The sequence below is a fragment of the Carcharodon carcharias genome, chromosome 4, assembly GCF_017639515.1.
Source record: "Carcharodon carcharias isolate sCarCar2 chromosome 4, sCarCar2.pri, whole genome shotgun sequence".
Classification (NCBI taxonomy): domain Eukaryota; kingdom Metazoa; phylum Chordata; class Chondrichthyes; order Lamniformes; family Lamnidae; genus Carcharodon; species Carcharodon carcharias.
Genome location: NC_054470.1, coordinates 75,029,889 through 75,050,833, shown reverse-complemented (window position 1 = coordinate 75,050,833; position 20,945 = coordinate 75,029,889). Strand labels below are relative to the sequence as shown.

The 20,945-nt window shown below is 41.7% G+C and overlaps 1 protein-coding gene across 5 annotated transcripts in view; it reads right to left on the bottom strand.

Annotated features, from left to right (window-relative positions):
• Positions 1-20,945, bottom strand: part of LOC121276977 (ephrin type-A receptor 5-like) — a 373,321-nt gene that overhangs the window by 202,946 nt on the left and 149,430 nt on the right. For all 5 annotated transcript variants that reach the window (XM_041185740.1, XM_041185741.1, XM_041185743.1 and 2 more), the window contains exon 4: positions 688-843. In XM_041185740.1, coding sequence (XP_041041674.1) covers positions 688-843 — 156 coding nt within the window. The remainder of the gene's footprint in view (positions 1-687; positions 844-20,945) is intronic.

Sequence of the window (20,945 nt, the reverse complement as noted above, 5' to 3'; positions counted from 1 at the left end):
ATTGTTAATATGTGGCTCATTGTATGCTATGTATAGAAACACTCAATGAAAGGGGATGGAGGGCCAAAAGTTGGCATGAGTTCACATGGGAATTATAAAGGGCCGTGGAGGTAGGTAGGAAGGTATGAAAAGGCATAAAGTGGCATGGAGGGGGCATGGGGAGGAGCATGGTGAGGGGTGAGGGCTAAAAGACCTAAAATGTCACAATACAACTGGGACAAAATCCCCAAAGTCCCAGAGAACCCAAGTAGGCCTTTTAACCTGCTTGCTTAGATAGTCAACCCTTCCCTTGTTAACCAGGCTTTGCATCCAGGGGTGACAGGCCTGACTCAATCCCACACCCACCCCCTGGAGCAAAGATGGCGCCATTCGGGGGCCTTACTACCGAGACAAGTCCAGTGAGTTGGGTAATTTCCTGATTCAAGCTCTCTGCCTCAGCAGCAAAAATCCAGTCCAATGTTTGTAATTTAACACAAATATATTAAATGCTTGTATTCACCAAGTGAAAGTTCCATCCCCATAACAGTTATAAAGCATAGAGTGAAAAGTGGTGTCACATTGCAACTGAGGCTAGTCCACTATAAACTTCAGGGTTTGTTTGAATGTTTCCATTACATGTTCCATTTTAAAGTTGTTGAATAAATTTCAACCGCAGAAATAATTTCATGGCTTATAAGATTTACTTACTTGTACAGGCCATTGCAGGTGGATCATTATCTCTTCTGAAGTAGTTTTCCATACAGTGACACGATACTGACCCTTTGTCATTGGCATAACTGTAAGGAGGACACTTGCTGCAGGACAGGCTGTATGGTGAGGCCTTAAAGAATCCTGGCTGGCAAACTGCAGAAATTAAACGAAAGACAAGGATTTCAATGAAATGCACCAAATGGCTGCTCAAAATAAAAAATATATAGTATTTCCTTTTACACAAGGCAATTTGAGAACATAAAAGTTATTCCAAGTAGAATAGATTCTATTAGTGGCATAAATATGCCATACCTGTAAGATATGAGTAAGATATGTGTAATGAGTACTGCATTGCTGCTGTTAGTTTGCAAGATGGTGGCTGGAAAATAATTCCATCTGAGATATTTGTTAAATTCCTAGATTAAATTCTTTCTTTACAAGAGCTGTTTCACAGTTATATGAATATTCCCTTCCGTGTACAAAAAAAACAAAGATAATGGGAGTGGGTGAGAAAAAGACTTTAGATTTGTGTAGCACTTTTCACATCTGCAGGAAGTCCCAAAGCGTTTCATCACAATCATTAAGTGTTGTTGGAGAATAGTCCCTGTCACAATATTTACATGCTCTAGATATTCAACAGAATTCTTCAAAGACGTAATAGCAAGGCTCGATCAGGGCAATACAATTGATGTAATATATTTTTATTTGCAAAAGTCTTTTGATAAGGTACTGCACGGTAGGCAAAGACGAAGGAGAAAGCATTGGGACGGACTGGTTTACCATCCTGGCAATAGGTTACTCATCCATCTGACTGCATTAACACGAGGGCTGAGATTTTCTGCCCTCATTGGCATCAGGCGTCATGGCGGGCGGGTCAGAAGGAACAACATGGTGAGAAAGCCAAAAACGGGTTTCACCCCGTCCTGCCCTGCGATCATACGCTTCACCCATCAATGGCAGGCCGCATTTCCCGCTGCCATGCATTGGGAACCTAATTTCAATTCTTTAGTATCTCATTAGAAGCGCTGCTCACCGGAATCACCAAACCACCCCCCGCCCCCAAAAAAGCTGGAGCATCCGGGCACATCGGTGTATTTCACAACTGCACATAAGCAACATGCACCTGGCGAGTTCCACTTCACCGAGGACTTCGAGGTTTGTTTGCCTGCCTTGCTTTGGGCAGCATGATAACCCAGTCGCGGAGCAGATTCAATGAGCCGTATGGCCTACTTCCACTCCGACGTCTTATGATCTATCCGCGGTCATCAGCGCCAAGCTTAACAGACAGCACCACACTACTTTTAGTGGGGGCTCACGGGCAGGTCTCTACCGACCAGACCAGCCATAAGTCTTTTCAACAGCTACAGGGCTAGGGTTTGCTTGGGCTGTATTAGGGAAGGGGGTTAGTCCAGGGTATGTGTGGGGACACATGTTGATCTGTGCCTCAAGGTGGTGAGGGCTGAGGAGAAAGACTCCAGAGAAGATTGAAGCCAGATGGAGATGTGAGGGTGGGTGTGAGAGAGTGAGTGGTGAGATCCCTTGCAGTGAGTGAGGTGTCAGTGAATGTGTGATGGACTTGGGTGTGTGTGAATTTAGAGTGATGCCTCATCCTGGCAGCACAGGTGAGATTATTCATCCATTTTCTGCACCGGATGGCCGACCTCTTGTGTGCAGCATTGGCACTGGCCACCTCCCAAGCTGGAGTGGTGACACTGATGGGCCTTCTGTGGCCAGAGCGGGCTTGGAGGACATCATGGTGGGCCTCCACAGCATCCAGAAGGTGTCCCAGGGATGCATCACTGAATCAGGGGCTGCATCTTCTTGGCTTTTGGGGCCATGTCTTCACTGGAGTGGGCCTAGGCTGCAAGAATTGAGAACTATGCACACGGCTGCAATTTAAATATAGCACCCTGCATGAGGCTGCCTGCCAGTGAGACAGTGTGTTTCCTGTGGCTGTATAATTAATGAGGTGGGAATGGGATGAAACAGCGCAAAAACCCACCTTTGCAGCCTGTGGGTTAAATAACATTTTCCTGCCCGCCAACACACTTATTGCAAATCTGGGCCAATTCCGCCCAAGGCTTGGGAAAGTCAAAAGGTCAAAAATTAAAGGTTATCGGGGGTAGGCAGAATGTGGCCATGATCTTATTGAAAAACGGGGCAGGCTCGAGCGGCCGAATAGTCTACTCCTGCTTCTAATTCATATGCTCGTACATAAAAAGAATTGGGTAACACAATGGATGTAATATATTTGGATTGTCAAAAGGCATTTGATAAGGGACCACATAATAGGCCATTGAATAAGGTTAGGACACGTAGCAGAATGGATTGGAAGCTGGCTATAAAACAGAAAGCAGAGAGCAGGGGTTAAAGTTCGTTACTCAGATTGGAAAAGTTGAAAAGTGGCATTCCACAAGGATCGATGTGGGACCACTGTTATTCACCATTTATATGATTATGACTCCTGAGTGAGATCCTTAATATTATAAAAGGTTTGGATAAATGCTTCCAGTTGCTGAGGAGATCAGAACTAGAAGCAACAGACTACAGAAGCTAGATGAAGGGAAAAGGCTAATAGGATACTGATTGGTGAGATGAAGGCGGCTGGGACGAGGCTCGTGTAAGCTTCTTTAAATATATAAAAAGGAAGAGAAAGGCCAAAGTGAACATTGGCCCCTTAGAGAATGAGGCTGGGGAAATAATTATGGGGAGCCAGGAAATGGCAGAGGAGTTGAATAAATACTTTGCATCAGTCTTTACAGTAGAAGACACTAATAACATACCAATGCTAAATGATTAAGTGGCAAAAGAGAGGGAGGAAATGAATACAATAACTATCAATGGAGAAAAAGAACTAGGGAAAATATTGGGGCTAAAGATCGATAAGTCCCCTGGATCTGATGGATTACATCTTAGAATATTAAAGGAAGTAGCTACAGAGATAGTGGATGCACTGGTAGTAATCTTCCAAGAATCCTTAGATTCTGGAAAAGTCCCAGAGGATTGAAAAACTGCCAATGTAACACCCTTATTCAAAAAGGGAGGGAGACAAAAAAAAAACTGGTAAATATAGGCCAGTTAGCTTAACATCTGTCATTGGGAAAATGTTAGATTCTATTATAAAGAGTCTAAACTAAGCATTTAGAAATACATGGGGGGTGGGGGTGGAGGGAAGTTGATGGGCTGGCGCATGCGGGCGTGCTTCCGATCAGCAATATTAAAAATAGAAAAAAAAATTCCATTACATGTCCCCTCATGTGACAATGTCACATGAGTTGGGACATGTTCACAATTTCCATAACACCTTTATTAACATTTTTAAAACCCTACATGAAACCTCATCCCGCCGATGGATGAGGTATCATGTTTTTTCTAGCTGCCGCCTGGGCTCCTGGCCTGCCTGCCAACCTTAAGGTTGGATGGGCAGGTCCTTTAATTGCTTAATTGATCCTGTCAATGGCCTCAATTGGTCATTTTACTCATCGGCGAGTGGGCCCCGGCCCCACTCGCCGATGGTAAAATCCTGCCCATAATATAATCAAGCAGAGTCAGCATGGCTTCATGAAGGGGAAATCATGCCTGACAAATATATTAGAATCCTTTGAGGAGGTAACAAGCAGGATAGATAAAGGGGAACCAGTAGATGTAATGTATTTAGATTTCCAAAAGACGTTCGATAAGGTACCACACATAAGGCTGCTTAATAAGAACCCATGGTGTTGGGGGTAGTATATTAGCATGGATAGAGGATTGGCTAACTAAAATGACAAAGAACTGGGATAAAGGGGTTATTTACAGGATGGCAACTAGTGGAATGCCACAGGGATCTGTGCTGGGGTCACAATTATTTACAATCTATATTAATGACTTGGATGAGGGAAGTGATTGTACTATCGCCAAGTTTGCGGATGGCACAAAAATAAGTGGGAAGGCAAGTGATGAGGATGACTCAAATAGTCTACAGAGAGATATAGACAGGTTAAGTGAGTGGGCAAAAACTTGGCAGATGGAATATAATGAGGGAAAATGTGAGGTTATGCACTTCCGACAGGAAGAATAGAGGAGCTGAATATTATTTAAATGGAGAAAGGCTGCAGAAAGCTGCAGCACAAAGGGATTTGGGGGTCAGCATGCATGAATCACAAAAAGCTAGCATACAAGTTCAGCAAGTATTACTATAGGGAAGGTAAATCGAATGTTGGCCTTTATTTCAAAGGGAATGGAGTATAAAAATAGGGAATTCTTGCTAAGACTATACAAGGCACTAGTTAGACCACACCTAAAATACTGTGCACAGTTTTGGTCCCCTTATCTAAGGAAAGATATTCTGGCATTGGAGGCAGTCCAGAGAAGGTTCACTAGGTTGATCCTGGGTTTAGAGGGATTTTCTTATGAGGGGAGGTTGAGTAGGTTGGATCTGTACTCATTGGAGTTTAGAAGAATGAGAGATGACCTTATTGAAACATAAGACTCTTAGGGGGCTTGACAGGGTAGATGCTGAGAGGTTGTTTCCCCTTGTGGGAGAGTCTTGCACCAGAGGGCATAATCTCAGAGCAATGGTTCGCCCATTTAAGACAGAGACGAGGAGGAATTTCTTCTCTCAGAGGTTAGTGAATCTAGGGAATTGTTTACCGCAGAGGGCTAAAGAGGTTGGGTCGTTAAGTATATTCAAGGCTGAGATAGATAGATTTTTAATCGGTAAGGGAATCAAGGGTTATGGGGAAAAGGCAGGCAAGTGGAATTGAGGATTATCAGATCAGCCATGATCTCATTGAATGGCAGAGCAGACTTGATGGGCTGAATGGCCTACTTCTGCTCCTACGTCTTATGGTCTTATAAACCCTGCCTGGGCCTGTTAGGTCAAATGGCCTGTTTCTATGCTATAAATACCATGTAATGTTATGTGAAAGTCTCCACTGTTCAAGGATAAGGTTCCATCTATTTACCAATTTCCTTTGATTTTTTGCAAACCTCATGCTAATGCAGTCAGAAGGCAGAGTAACCTAGTCTCATGCTTGTAAGAAAACTATCCCAGACCCAATGACCTTCAATTCCCATCCCTCTTGTTAGAAATCTGGCAACTGCTTGATGCTTTCCTCAGCACTGTGGGTGAAATCAGGAACTCAGAAGAACCTGCAATGTTCTAGACAATTCTGGGCATCCTCTCTGTGCCAGAACATCACAACACCGCAGGTAAATTTTAAGAGCTAACACTTCAATTGTCCAAACTCACTAGACAGATAGGTGACATCAGTTATCACTTCACTGAAAGGAAATGTACGCCTGGCCTAAGGAGACTCCCATAAAGAATAGTTAAATATCTCAAGCATACATTAACCTAATCAAATACGGTGCTGCAACTTGTTGATGAGATGAACCAGTTTTTGGATTTTAGCTTTTCTCAGCTCGGGATTTCTGAAGAAATAGATCTATTTTTATTGTTTTGTCAATCTAGTACCGTTTCACACTTCATGAAAGCTCCAAATCAAATCATATCAAGATCATTCTGCCGGCTTCACCTAATTATTTCTCAGGCTTTCCCAGAATGTTATTCAGTGAATTTAGCCCACAATAAATCTATCTCTGACAGCATTCATTTCATCCCAAAGTCTTCTCAACATTGGCTGTGCAGTGAACAGAATTCCTCCTAACTCTTATCAATGCAATTTCATGGCATTCATCTTTACTGGAGTTTTACCCTATTTACTTTAGCACAACTGCTGACAGCAAAATAAATGTGCAGCGTCAACGGTTTTTCATTCAAGGGCCCATAGGACTTTGCAGCCACTGGGGCTGTTAATGGATCAGCATAAACTTGTCAACAGTGCCTTTAAAATTAAAGTGCATGCATCATTGTCTAAATGGGAACCTGGTGTTATGGAATTCAAAAAATAAAGGGGGTATTTTACTGTTGTGAGCTCCAGCTACCACTGAAGCTATCAATGAAGAATTGGTAAATCACTTTTAGTTGTGAAATATTACTTCAGTTAAAAAGTATCTCAAAAATCAGGAGCAGTTGCAACCAGAGGGTGAAATGCTCTGGAATTCAAAATGAGGTGCAGTTTTCATGGTTGAATACAGTAAACGATGGTATGGGGGTGGTGGTCAAACTACTTCCATTGGTCAGGGTTTGTTTTCCAGTGAGAGGTTATCGACCTGAAACATTGGGTGGAATTTTAACTGTGATGAGCCATTCCTCCCGGCGGAACAGGAAGTGGGCACCACTTGCATTCTCCTGCTTTTTGTTCGTTCCCATGCAATTCCAATTTAAATCTTAAGTGCTGGCAGCGTGCACGGGAGACACGAGCGATCACGCAATGGGGGGGGGATGTTTCTCGGTGCTGAAACCCGCCTTCAGTTGACAATGCAGCAGGTACAGGTGGGTTATAAAAGAGCTTCCTAACAAACTGAGAGGCTCTTCATCACGGCCACAACTTTTCTGGTCAACTCCACTTCCATTAACTTAAGACTAATGGAGACCACTAGAGTGACACGGATGTTTTTCAAATTTAAATTTTACTTGTAACTATTTCACATTACATTAGCTTCATTTTATTTATGCGCGCATCATCACTAGTTTAATTCAAAAAGGCAGCTCACCACTACCTTCCCAAGGGCAGCTAGGGATGGGCAATAAATGTTGACTCAGCCAGCGAAGCCCACACCCCGTGAATGAAAAAAAGTTAGAGAACTAAATGTACTGGCACGCCTCACGTTGGCGCACACTGATGGTTGCAGGGAGTTAGGGACATTTCTTTCTTGTGGAAGAAACAATGTTGTGTTTGCATTCATTTTTTATTGAATGTTCATGTTAGTGCCCAATGTTGTACTCATCTCCCTGTGGGACATAACTGTAATTGCACACTCAGCTAGCCCTCCCTTCTATACATTGTAAAGGGCATTGTCCAAGGGGATGTTGTAGGTGAACTCAAGGCCCTGTAAGGTCTCTGCCAGCCAACACCCTGAGATGAACCCACATGTGGACAGTAGTGGCACTGCCCTTTAGACCCCTCATTTTCTTACCTTTATTGACTGTTTTCACTCCCCACCCCAACTACACCCAGAATGCCAGGCCCTTCCCACTCCACTCCTCCAAGCCCACAAACCTACCTTCTGTCCTCCCTTGGATCCCTCTTCCACTCCTGCACGGCCACGACACCACTCCAAACCCTGCCTCACCACTGACTCACCCTTGCCTGTCCTGAGCCTCCATGCAAGCTGCCATTCTCCTGCTCCACCTCCCTTGTGCTAACAAGAAAAGCTGCTGACCTCAGGCACAACTGCACAATGCCGGCTGTTGCACGCTACCTTTAAACAAACGTGAAGCGGGTGCCATGAGATCCTCGCACACCACTGACTTTATCATGAAGGTAGGACTTAATTACAAAAAGTTTTAATATAATGGATATTCATATCATGTGAATGCATTACAAGGAACAGCCTACCACAGGACATCATGCAGCCTGACCCGCCACAAATACACCACTGAGTTCATCTCCAAATTTGAACCTGTCATCAGGAAAGTGAAATTTCAGCTGCCACCAAAATAAGCCATCTTGCCTGCCACATTTCCCACTCTAGCAGACTCCATAAAAGATGCCCCATTAAGTCTGTATTTCTCTCTATAAATACTACCTGACATCCTGAGTATGCAGAACATTTTTGTTTTAATTTGGGTCAATGTAAGATCATTACCAGGAAATTCATTTATCCCAATACACATGCAGCAATAATTAATCAAATTCTACTGGCAGTCTTGAATCATAAAGTCATGTCCAGTCATATTCTATGGTTCACAAGTTTGGGTTCTTGCTAATGATTGCTATTCAGCAACTTCTGCTGGAATATGCATGGAATAATAAAGAAAGGATTTCAGCTTCAATGTTGTTGCATAGAAAACTTGCGATCACAGTTGGAGGAAATTATTACTGACCACCTGGGTGAGCTAGAAGAAAACTGTACCCTTGATGGGCAATGAGAACAAAACAAACATCGATGGAAAAAAGATGAACTCTGAGGTAGATACTTCAGAACAATGTGTTACTAACACAAACTCTAAGAGTATCTAATGCCCAAATATTTGACCACAAATGCACAAGGCAAAGTTATTTCCACATTGGACATATTCCTATGCTTAAATCTGTCATTACAAAGGATTGAATTCTGAACTGTATGTCCTCAGACAAGGAAGAAGACTTTTTCAAAAAGGATTAACAATTTTGCATCAATGTGAGAAATCTAGTACTTATTGATTACTGTCTGTTGTCGCGCACCAGGACTTGCAGTCAAAATCCATAAATGCATGGGGTGCATTTTGGCTATGTGCAGTTTGCAGTTGTGCTATTTGGCTCTGCCTTCATTTAAATTGATTTTGAATGAAGGGAAAAAATTAAACTAATGACAAATTCAATATAGTCTGTTAAATCAGTTCATTTAAATTGAGACAATGCCTGCCTCCATGTTTTTATCGCTTGCGTGTTCAAATAAAGCTAATTTGAAAGAGCTGTTCACCCATTAAAACAAAAGTCTATGATCAGTTTCTGTACTGTGGAGTGGGCTGACTTTTCATTAACTAACCCAAATTGGTTCTCCTATACCACCTAGCACAAAAACTAATTTAAATTGAACAAGCCTGTTATGAACCATCTCCTGAGTATACTTACAATAGATGAATCAGAATCCACTTTTGCCTGAAGGTCCACAGTCAAACCTATTCAGATCAATATTAACCTATTTTGAAGGCAAGACTTTTCAGAGCCTTTGGCTGGAAGCCTCTTTTTGTTTGCAAATATATAAAGGGAAAAGCCATCTGCTGCCCTCTGCCTCACATTAAGATGAGTCCACGGTGGTGAATTAAACCAAAGTACTTCAAAACTGACCTGTGACTAGGATTAGTCCTCCAAGCTCATTATTTTTTAATTATAATCCTAAGGGGAAAATGAATCTCTATATTCAATTCAATGTCAGTAACGCACACACTTTAAGAGATATTGTATTTTGATGTATTCCCAAATTAGAAATAGCTCAGCCATTTAGGTTCATTCCTGAGGTCATTGAATTAGACCTCATTTATTTTATACCACATTGCTGGCAATGCTCCATATTCACTGTTAATCTGTCAATACATTCTTTGGCACTGCTGAAGGCTGTCCATGATTCAGATCATTTATCAAATTGGCTAATGTACAGTGTGCTCCTAATCCTCTGGCGGTCTGAAGCTAAAGCAAGTACACAGGTGCAGTACAACTGCAGAATGATGCTGGTACAGGAATGACAGTGACATGCTCAGCATAACACTATAGGATATTCTGTGGGAAAATCATATTTTAAAGTATAGTTTGAGATTGATATGGTATGGAGAAGGTGGGTTTCTCCAAAATCATTCATTAATGATTAATGCTGAAAATTATGGAAATAATGCATCCCATTCATCATTTGAAGTCTAATAACTCATAAAGCAAAGATAGCCAGATTGCAGTCTCAGGAAAGCATTGGGCTCAAAGACCATATTAATCTCAACTTGCACCACTGGAACTTGTAGTGGTTAACTAGTATAAGTTATTTGGTACCCGCATAGGCCCCAGCTATGCCTGTCTCTTTATGGGGTATGTGGAACATTCCTTGTTCCAGTCCTACTCCGGCCCCCTTCCACAACTCTTTCTCCTGTACATCGATGATTACTTCGGTGCTGCTTCATGCTCTCGTCGGGACTTGGAAAAATTTATTAATTTTGCTTCCAATCTCCACCCCTCCATCATTTTCACGCGGTCCATCTCTGACACTTCCCTTCCCTTCCTTGACCTCTCTGTCTCAATCTCTGGTGATAGACTGTCCACCAATATCCATTACAAACCCACCGACTCCCACAGCTACCTCGACTACAGCTCCTCACACCCCGCTTCCTGTAAGGACTCCATCCCATTCTCTCAGTTCCTTCGCCTCCATCGCATCTGTTCCGATGATGCTACCTTCAAAAACAGTTCCTCTGACATGTCCTCCTTCTTCCTTAACCGAGGTTTTCCACCCACGGTCGTTGACAGGGCCCTCAACCGTGTCCGGCCCATCTCCCGCGCATCCACCCTCACGCCTTCTCCTCCCTCCCAGAAACATGATAGGGGCCCCCTTGTCCTCACTTATCACCCCACCAGCCTCAACATTCAAAGGATCATCCTCTGCCATTTCCGCCAACTCCAGCATGATGCCACCACCAAAGACATCTTCCCTTCACCCCCCCCATCGGCATTCCGTAGGGATCGCTCCCTCCGGGACACCCTGGTCCACTCCTCCATCACCCCCTACTCCTCAACCCCCTCCTATGGCACCACCCCATGCCCACGCAAAAGATGCAACACCTGCCCCTTCACTTCCTCTCTCCTCACCGTCCAAGGGCCCAAACACTCCTTTCAAGTGAAGCAGCATTTCACTTCATTTCCCCCAACTTAGTCTACTGCATTCGTTGCTCCCAACGTGGTCTCCTCTACATTGGAGAGACCAAACGTAAACTGGGCGACTGCTTTGCAGAACACCTGCGGTCTGTCCGCAAGAATGACCCAAACCTCCCTGTCGCTTGCCATTTTAACACTCCAGCCTGCTCTCTTGCCCACATGTCTGTCCTTGGCTTGCTGCATTGTTCCAGTGAAGCCCAACGCAAACTGGAGGAACAACACCTCATCTTCCGACTAGGCACTTTACAGCATTCCGGACTGAATATTGAATGCAACAACTTTAGGTCTTGCGCTCCCTCCCCCATCCCCACCCCCTTTCTGCTTCCCCTTCCTTTTGTATTTTTCCAATAAATTATATAGATTTTTCTTTTCCCACCTATTTTTATTATTTTAAATATTTTTAAATCTTTTATGCTCTCCCCACCCCCACTAGAGCTATACCTTGAGTGCCCTACCATCCATTCTTAATTAGCACCTTCGTTTAGATAATATCACCAACTTTAACACCTATGTGTTCTTTCGTTCTATTGTTGGTGACATCTTTTGATGATCTGCCTCTATCACTGCTTGTTTGTCCCTACAACCACACCAACCCCCTCCACTTCTCTCTCTGTCTCTCCCCCCCCACCCCCCCCCCACCCCAACACCCACACACACACACTCACACACACCTTAAACCAGCTTATACTTCTACTCTCTCTTGGACTCGAACTCAAGTTCTGTCGAAGTGTCATGAGGACTCGAAACGTCAATTCTTTTCTTCTCCGCCGATGCTGCCAGACCTGCTGAGTTTTTCCAGATAATTCTGTTTTTGAACTAGTGTAAGTGCTTGAATGAATCAACCCTATAAAGTTATTATGAAAATCTTGTCCTAATCTTGAGAGCCATGCAGTCAGATCATGTAATTCCCATTTCAAAAACATAATTTGTGTTGTATTCCGCTATTTGCGCAATATGTCATCATGAGATAACAAAGGTAGTTTGGGTGAGAGCCACATGAAATACCACATTGCATAAAAAAACGGTCACTCCTCACACAAGGGCTCCTTCTCTCCATTGTCCTCCCATTTTCCTTTTAATATTTGTACCTATTTTTATTATTGTTTTATAAATGTTGAACATTAATAGCTTTTATAAAATTCAGACATTGAACCAAATGATTTTAGAGCTGGAAGGAACTAAGTACAAATTCACAGACAATACTAAAATAGGACAGACAGGTAGGAACTTTGAGAACCAAAATAAATTGCAATTTGGTGGAATGAGGAAAAAAGAAGCACCTGAAATTCAGATCAGTAAATGTGGCACATTTTAGTTAAACAAAAGTAATAATTATGCTTTGATTGGAGGAAAGCTGGGTAATGTGGAAGAACAGAGGTATTTACTGGAGGTTCAGCTTCACAAGAAATTAATAGCAGCATCTCAAGTGGATAAAATCATAAAAAGGTTAATAGAATACTGCATTTTATGGCAAGTGGCATAAAATGTAAAATATAGAATATATAAAACCTTCATAAGATCACAGTAGCAGTAATGTGTGCAATTTTGGGATCCATACTTTAGAAAGAATATTGAGGCAATTGAGTGGCTACAGCACTGATTCACCTGCCTGGCACAAGGAAATAAAAAAGTGCAAAAAGATGCATAAATCAGGGATTTTGTTGTTGGTACGGACAACTTTATGGGTTAATTTGATAGAGAGGTTTAAAACTATGAAGAAATGGAATAGGGTAGAGAGAAACAGACTGTTATCACGGATGGTTGGGAATATGAACATGGGACATAAAGAGAAGATTAATCACAAGGGATTTAGGAGGTAATAGGAGTTTATATCACACAGAGGTTTGTCAGGGTATGGAATACACCACTGGAGTTAGTGACTGAAGCAGATATCATATCAATATTGAAGAATAGCTTAATTAGGTGCTTCAAAGCAAGGAAAATGAAGCGACTTGGAGGAGAATTTTCTCCCCGTCATGCAGGCTAGACAGGACTGGGCATGCAGCCGATCACCACCGAATTAAGGCCCGCCCAGCGTGACATGCACCTGGAAGTGCTGAGCACTCCCTGTGAAGGCAGAGGGGTCGGGGGGAGGGAGGGAGGGAGGGAGAGTTGGGGCCTGAGCTCACACAAAAGAGCACTGAAATCTCCTTGAGGCACAGGGCTGCCTCAGGGAGATTATTTTCATTAAGAAAACTTCAAGAAAAGAATATTAAAAAAATATTCAGACATGTCCCCTTGTGTGAGAGTGTCACATGAGCTGGGACATGTCAATGAATTTTATTTAAAAATTTTATTTGATTTATAAAGCCTTCATGAAACCTCATCCCCGTGGATGAGGTTTCATGATAAATGCAAAGGCCACCTGGGCTCTTCGCTTGCCCGCCAACCTTAATGTTGGATGGGCAGCTCCGTTAATTCTTTTAATTGATTGTTAAATGGCCTTAACAGGCCTTTGACAGTTTGGCGGGCGTGCAGCTGACTCCGGTGTGCGCCCGCCGAACTGAAGATCGGAATGACATGCGGTGACATTGGGATGCACAATCGACATCACCGTGCGTCATTTTACGCTGCGGCGAGTGGGACCTACAGAATGGTTGGGCTGAACAACCTGTTCCATATTGTAATTTCTATCGTTTCTCTTTCATTTCTCTCCCAACTGAAATAAGTTGTTGTAAATCCAGTATTAATGACCAAACAACAGTCTAGTTTAAATAAAGCTTTCAGTCCACTCGGATTGATCATTTTGATCCTGTAGAGATTTCTAACTGGGTGCATGGCTAAGGACTGACAAGAGAAAGTCCTATGGGATATAGCCTAGAATCTTTAAGAAAATGTGGGAGGAAACAGATGAAACTCTGACTCATATGTGTAGCAGCTTCATAAACACATGCTGAATGAGCACTGTAGAATAATTTCATCTCAATATTCAAAAGGAGAAAAGGTAGGAACCTAAATATTATATACCAGTGGGCTTAACATTTATAATGAGGAAAATGCTTGATTGCATTTTACAGCATGTTTTCAATGCTTATATAAAGAGCACAGAAAGACTAGCCAACATGGATTTAGAAGCAATCACTAAAATATTGCAATTTTTAAGAAGGTAATTAAATTAATGGATAACAGTAAACCTAATTTACTCAGAAATGCAAATGCCATTCTATAAAGTTTCATGTGTGATTCTTTCAAACATAATTAAAGCCCCAGTAGTTGAATATGGAAATGCAGTGGGTAAGGATAAAAACTATCCAGAGACAGTGAATACTGGAGTTCCAGATATCTGTTGCAATGCATATTATAATATTAAATAGCAAAAGTATTGATAATGAAGAGGTGATTTTTGTCTGATAAGATGGAGAAGGATCTGTGTTTGATTATTAAACTGATAATGCCAAATTATATGGCCAAGTGAAAGAAAATATGTGGAGAGATGAACAGAATTCAATATGTCCTGATAGAATTAAGCAGGTAGATTTTAATATAGATTTACAAATTTAAAAGACTTCATATTATAGCATGAAACAACAGACTTGCAGGTTATGAAGATTTGTCTTTTCAGAAAGATGGACAAGTAAAATAATCTGACTGTGAATATTGATCATGCAGTGAAAGCCACTAGTCAATACAAAGGAGTTTGTAATAAGGCTAATAAAATGCTAGGATAAATCTTCAGGACATTTGACTAAAAGTTTAAGCAAGCAATTCTAACCCAGGGGAGATCACCAATGAGGGAACATATTGTGAACAATGTGAAGCAAGTGAGCAAAGAATATCAAGGTGAAGCTCTATTGTAAAACTCACAGAACTGAAGATTAAAAGAGGGACATGGCTTTAAAGTGTTGAGAGGCATAGGTCATGTTGATACAGGCTTGCGTTGGGAGTGACAGATTTAACATTAAAGCCTCAAATGATGCAGATTTTTCTTAATTCTTAATTAATATAGAGGATTTAAAGCAAAAGAAAATGGCTGATGATATAAAGTACAGCATCCTAAAAAAGGATAAATGCCTGATTGAGGAATGTGTGGAGATGATAATAATGCATCCTAGAATGAGATGATCAAAATACTTTATTGAACATATAAGTTCCTGTGGTGGTGAGGGTGGGGTGGAGCCACTTGGAGATGCAGATTGCAGTTTGGATAGTAGATGAATCTTCAAATTTTGCCTGATTACCTTTGGGGATTAGGGACTACATATATATATTAAGTTGAGTAATGCAGCCTGTAATTTAACGTTTTTGTTACTCTAGATAGTTTTAAAGGTGTAAGATTTTTGAGAAACTAAAGACCACTGATAAACTTCCAAGTTGACAACCTTCAACATTTTTTGAAATGTAACACCTGTATGTTGACCTTTATTTATGCAGGTCAAAAGGATCAAACTTTTTTTTCCAAGAGAAAGATATGGGAAGCTTTGCTCAAATTTGGGTTGCTTTGGAACAGTTGAATAACATAAGACATCTGTCTAGCTTAATCCTGAGACAGCAACATTTAAGTAAATGTGTTTTTTTTGTAATACACTTTCATTATTTGATTAATGAGAGAGGCTATTGAGAGGAAGGAAATGCAGTGTTGGCCAAGGCTACTTCCCAAGTTCCTTAATCATCAGAAATTGTTTGGCTGCAATAATTTCACCTTTGCGAAGGACCAGGGCCTGAGAGAGTGGGGTGCACAAGGTGCAAAACACCGGGGCTCAGGGGCTAGGGAGTCCCGGGCTCGTTGCCATAAATGGAGTTCTCGTCACTGTTTAGACCAAGCAGCGAGAGCTGATCCAGGGCAATCTGCAACACTCTCTGGCCATCCAGCATCTCTCGTTGCTACTGATGCTGCTCCTGCCATGGTCCCACTCCATGTCGGTGAAAAGCAGGCTCAGCATGTTTTAATAAATGGGAGAGAGGCTGAGCCCAAGAGAAGCAGGAAGGAATCAGACAAAAGCAAGCAGGAGGGGAGAATATAGGTAAGGGGAGAGAGAGAGAGACAGGTGGGGGGGATGAGGGTGGAAGGTATTGGATGAGGAGAGGGAGAGGGGGTTACAGAGGCAATCAATCCCCGAAGGATCAAAATCCTTCAGACTGCAGAGCATCCAATCCCCTGTTGACAAGTAACATTCTGTTTCAGACAGCTTTGACCTGTTAAGGGCCTTTGTTCATTGGAATGTTAGGGTGTTGCTTCAGCTTTCTATCAGCATGCGAAGATGTCTTCATTGCATCTCTACAGATATGCGCCTTCACACCCAATATTAATGGCTCCATATGGTGTCGACACATGTCCCAGCCACCATGGAAATGATTGGGCCATTCCCCCATAAATCACACCTGCAGTCTGCAATTCTGTAAGTAACTAGATTTGATTTCATGCCTATAATTTGTAACATGTAGCTATCATTCACTATTGCATTTTGCTGGAGAAATAATCCTGCAATTTTGGGCACAATTTTTGGTTTGTCAAGGTGGCTGGGGAGGGGGTTTCTGTACATATTTTGATTATTTTTCCTCAGCAGCTTTTCCTTCCTACCCTCCCTCCTCAGCTAGCAGCAGGGTATGGCTCTGCCTAGCTGGCTCTCCCTACTCTCATTGAGCAATGCGGCCCCATGCTATCAGCTACATGGCAATGGTAACTACAACTTTTGCCTATCAACCAGGGCTCAGCAAATAACACTCTCAACTCTGAAAAATTTGTTGGCTCAAGTCCCACTCCAGAGACTTAAGTACAAATATTTGGTCTGACACTGCAGTGCAGTACTGAGGAGAGCTGCACTGTCAGAGGTGCCCACTTTTGGGTGCGCTGTTAAGCCAAGGTTCTGCCTGCTCTCTCAAGTAGACATAAAAATCCAATGGCACTATTTTGAAGAAGAGCAGGAGAGTTATCGCGGTGCCTTGGCCGATCTTTATCCCTGAAACAATATCACATAAAAATAGGTTATCTGGTTATTATCGCATTGCTGTTGGTGGGAGCTTGTTGTGCACAAACTGATTCTCACAGTTTCTACAGTATAGCAGTGACTAAACTTCAAAAGTACTTCATTGCCTGTAAATCACTTTGGGGTGTCCTGTGAAAGATACTTTATAAATGAAAGCCTTTCTTCACTCTGGCCTAAAAGTTCCAGTGTAATTGCCATCAGGGACATGGACAATAATGCAGAATTTTAAGCGTAACGAGTTATGCAGGTAAGTATAATATGAACAAATCTTCTCAATCTTTTACAATTGTCTATCAATTCCTTATCCAAATGAATTCCTGCCAATAACAATGTCTCTGCACCAAGTTTTTGAGCTTTTATATAATGTTCCTGTAATGGTGATTGCTCAAAGGCTCTCTTCAAATTATGACCAGATTTTCAAATGTGAAAGGAAACTCTTCTGGTGCTTTATTGCAATTGCTGTGTTTTTTTTTATATTCCCATGGATGACCTAATCTGTATTTTCTGTCTCTTTGAATGCATCTTTAAAAAATCATTAAAAAACCTCACTGGAAATTGAAATGGTTCCTTGATTGCAGATTTCTAAGCCTGTCTTGCACCTGATGTGCAGGAACAATGATAAAATGAGTTGAAACTCTTAGTTTCATCCTTAAAGAAACATATGGTTTGGGTTTAGTGCGTTCCTTGGTCTCCAATTGTTTACACAGATTTATACTCAATTATGCACATTTTTACATTTCAGCACATTTTGATGAGATTGCCACAGGAAATTTACGTGTAACCTGACGTTAGTAGGATGAAAGAAGAAATGTTGCTAATATCTGCAGCCTTCCTGAAACGAGACTTCCTTCCTTAGAATAACAGATAAATTACTCTTGGTCTCTTTGTCTAAGTTTGCTCTCAATACAAAGCTAGGTGGGAATGTAAGCTGTCAAGAGCACAAAAAGAGGCTGCAAAGAGATATAGGCAGGTCACGCAAATCGGCAGCAAGGTGGCAGATGAAGTATAATCTGGCTAAGTTTGGGGTTCTTCACTTTCGTATTAAGAATAGGAAAGCAAAAAGGCATGAAACTCGTAAATGTTGATGTCATGGGACTTGGGTGTACTTGTACAAAGGACACAAAGTTAGCGTGCAGATACAGCAAGCAATTAGGAAGGCAAATGGCATGTTGGCCTTAACGGCAAAGGCATTAGAATAAAATTATACAAGGTTTTGATGAATCCACACCTGCAGTACTGTGTCAAGTTTTGGTCAACATATTTCAGGAAGGGTACACTTACATAGGAGGCAGCAAAGGTTCACTAGATTGGTCCATGGGATGAGAGGGCTGACCTATGATGAGAAACTGATTAATTAGGCCTATATTCCCTGGAATTTGTAAGAATGAGAAGTCACCTCATGGAAACGTACCATATTCTGAAAAGGCTTGACAGGCATTACAAATAACAAGTATGTAAGGTTGTTGTGTTTTGACACTGTCTCCCGAATTTAGGGCAAAATAGAGGAATGAAATGGTCATGTGACCTGGTCTGAGTTCTGACTGTCATCAAGCTTAGTGATTTGGTTATTAAAGAGTGGGCCCAAGTTATCTTACTGGGAAGAAGGTACAAGATTTTCACATCTTGGTGGTACAGAATTTGAATATTGCTGAAAAGAAGGACATGTTCCTGAAGCTTTTCATCTTGCACTCTTCAGGACAAATGCAAGAATGCCAAATTTCAAACGAAGTCAACATTTTATACTGCAGAAGAAAAAGGTGCTGATTGCCTCAGCCAGAGTCGACGTGCTAACTATTGCCATGGAGTAACAACAGGGAACTATAGGCCCCCCCCCTCAAGCTCCCGGATAGTTCAAAAAAGGAAACAAGCTTGAACATATTCCTTTTGTTTGCGTATGAATGTATGTCACTTCTAGCTTCAATAAGAAGTTCACTGGGCCACAGTTTTTAACAAAGCAAGGCAAGTTATATCATTTCTGCTGGATTTAGATTAGCACTGGAGTAATGCAGAAACATGCAGTAAGTCAGAAACTCAAGTAAAACAATATGAATTACAAATATTAACAGTAAAAATGACTCCAAGGACAATGTTGGTATGAGCAGAAACAAAAGTAAAAAAAAAGTCCCGGTGACAAAGATATGAATGACCTTGCATTTACTGTATGAAGAAAAAAAAGGGGGGATTTAAGGCCATGAATTCCGACACTGGTTTCAAGCTTCATCTGGCATTTGATTTTGAAAATATGAATATGAAACTGGCACCAATCCAGTTGGGAAGTAGTTAAGTTCCTGTGCCAGTTTTCTATCGTTGTCTCAAATACAGGAAACATGCCAAGTTTATTTCCTACTGGTGTAAATCTGGTATAGTACAATTAATGTGTTTTTATCTATATATGTCTTTTATGAGTAAAAGCACAAACTGCATGTCAGTACATACCAGCTGTTTGATGATTAAACATCCTTGGAGCTCAACCTCAGCAAGAAACACACTTTCAATTTGGTAGAACGTAAACTGATTTACAAGACTCTGGAGTTGCTAACTAAACAGCTCTCCATATGTACAAGAGCACAGTCTAAATAGCCTAAATAACCTATCACCACTACATAAACAGTAAAATTTATTACAACTAATAAATCAGCTTAAAAAATCATAAATATCTACATATATGTATGCATTGTTGCCAGAGCTTATTTGTTTACATTTAATGAACTGAATTTTTTTTTAAAACTTTCCTGTACAAACAGGTTAGTTCTAATTAAATTAGTACAATTCAACTGCAAGCAAAATATATAAATCTACTTAATGTTAATTTTAGATGGCAAGTTTTCTTGTTTTCCTACACTTAACATTTGAGAGACAATACAAATAATTCCAAACTGGTTACTCAGGAAGCATAATTTTTAGTTAACCCATTCCATTCAAAGTGCAGCTTGCAAATTTTATGCTGTGATAGTGGCATGCAGTCGACTGGTAAACCTGCAGTTCCACGGCTGTATGCCTCAGCAGGGGACCAAGTTCAAGCGAGGCTGAAATCTCTCAAATCTAGTCTGCACCACTTAAAACCAGCCTAACCCTCTTAAAGGTGCAGTGCACTCTGCAGCAGCAGGTGGAAGCCAATGTGGAAAAGTTTATTAGCGAAAGGAGTGGAAATGGTGAAAAAGACCAGAGATTAAACCCTGAAATTCTCCAATGCAGCACTGGAGGTTTGATGCAGGGCCTGTGATGAGAGGCAAATGTTCAGGAGCCTCTCGGCATGCCAGGGCCCTCCAGGCTTCAAGATGATCACCAAGATCATCCCAGGCCACAGGGCAGCAAGGTCAACAACCTGCTTTTGTTGGAACCACGAAGCCTTAGAAATATTTGTAACGGCGCTAAATTTCTGATGTGGCAAGGCCAGAATTATCCTTGCAACTCATGGCCATCAAGGCTCCCACGGACCAACCAGTGGCCTTTATCAACAGAAAGGGCTTCTTCTTGCTTAATAACTGCGACTACCACCAATACTTCCTTCAGGTGTTGCACAGATGCTAGGGCACAGTCATGATGCCTACTTACTAAGGGAGTTCCAGGTTCTCGATCTTTTCAGAATCCTCTCATACCTTCAAGGTGACAAGGGCTACCCACTAAAGATATGGTTACTGATGCCAAGAAGAACCCTCACACTGATGTAGAGGAAAGATATAATACCTGCCCACGCAAAACTTGAGTTTTGTGCAGGCCATAGGACTTTTGAAGATGTGTTCAGATGCCTAGCCAGACCTACTGGAGCCCTCCTGAATGCCCAGCATGGGTCGCCCATATCATTGTGGTGTGCTGTGCCCCACACAACATCATGCTCCAAAGAGGAGAGCAATTGAACAATGAGGATATGAAATAGTCGTTTGGT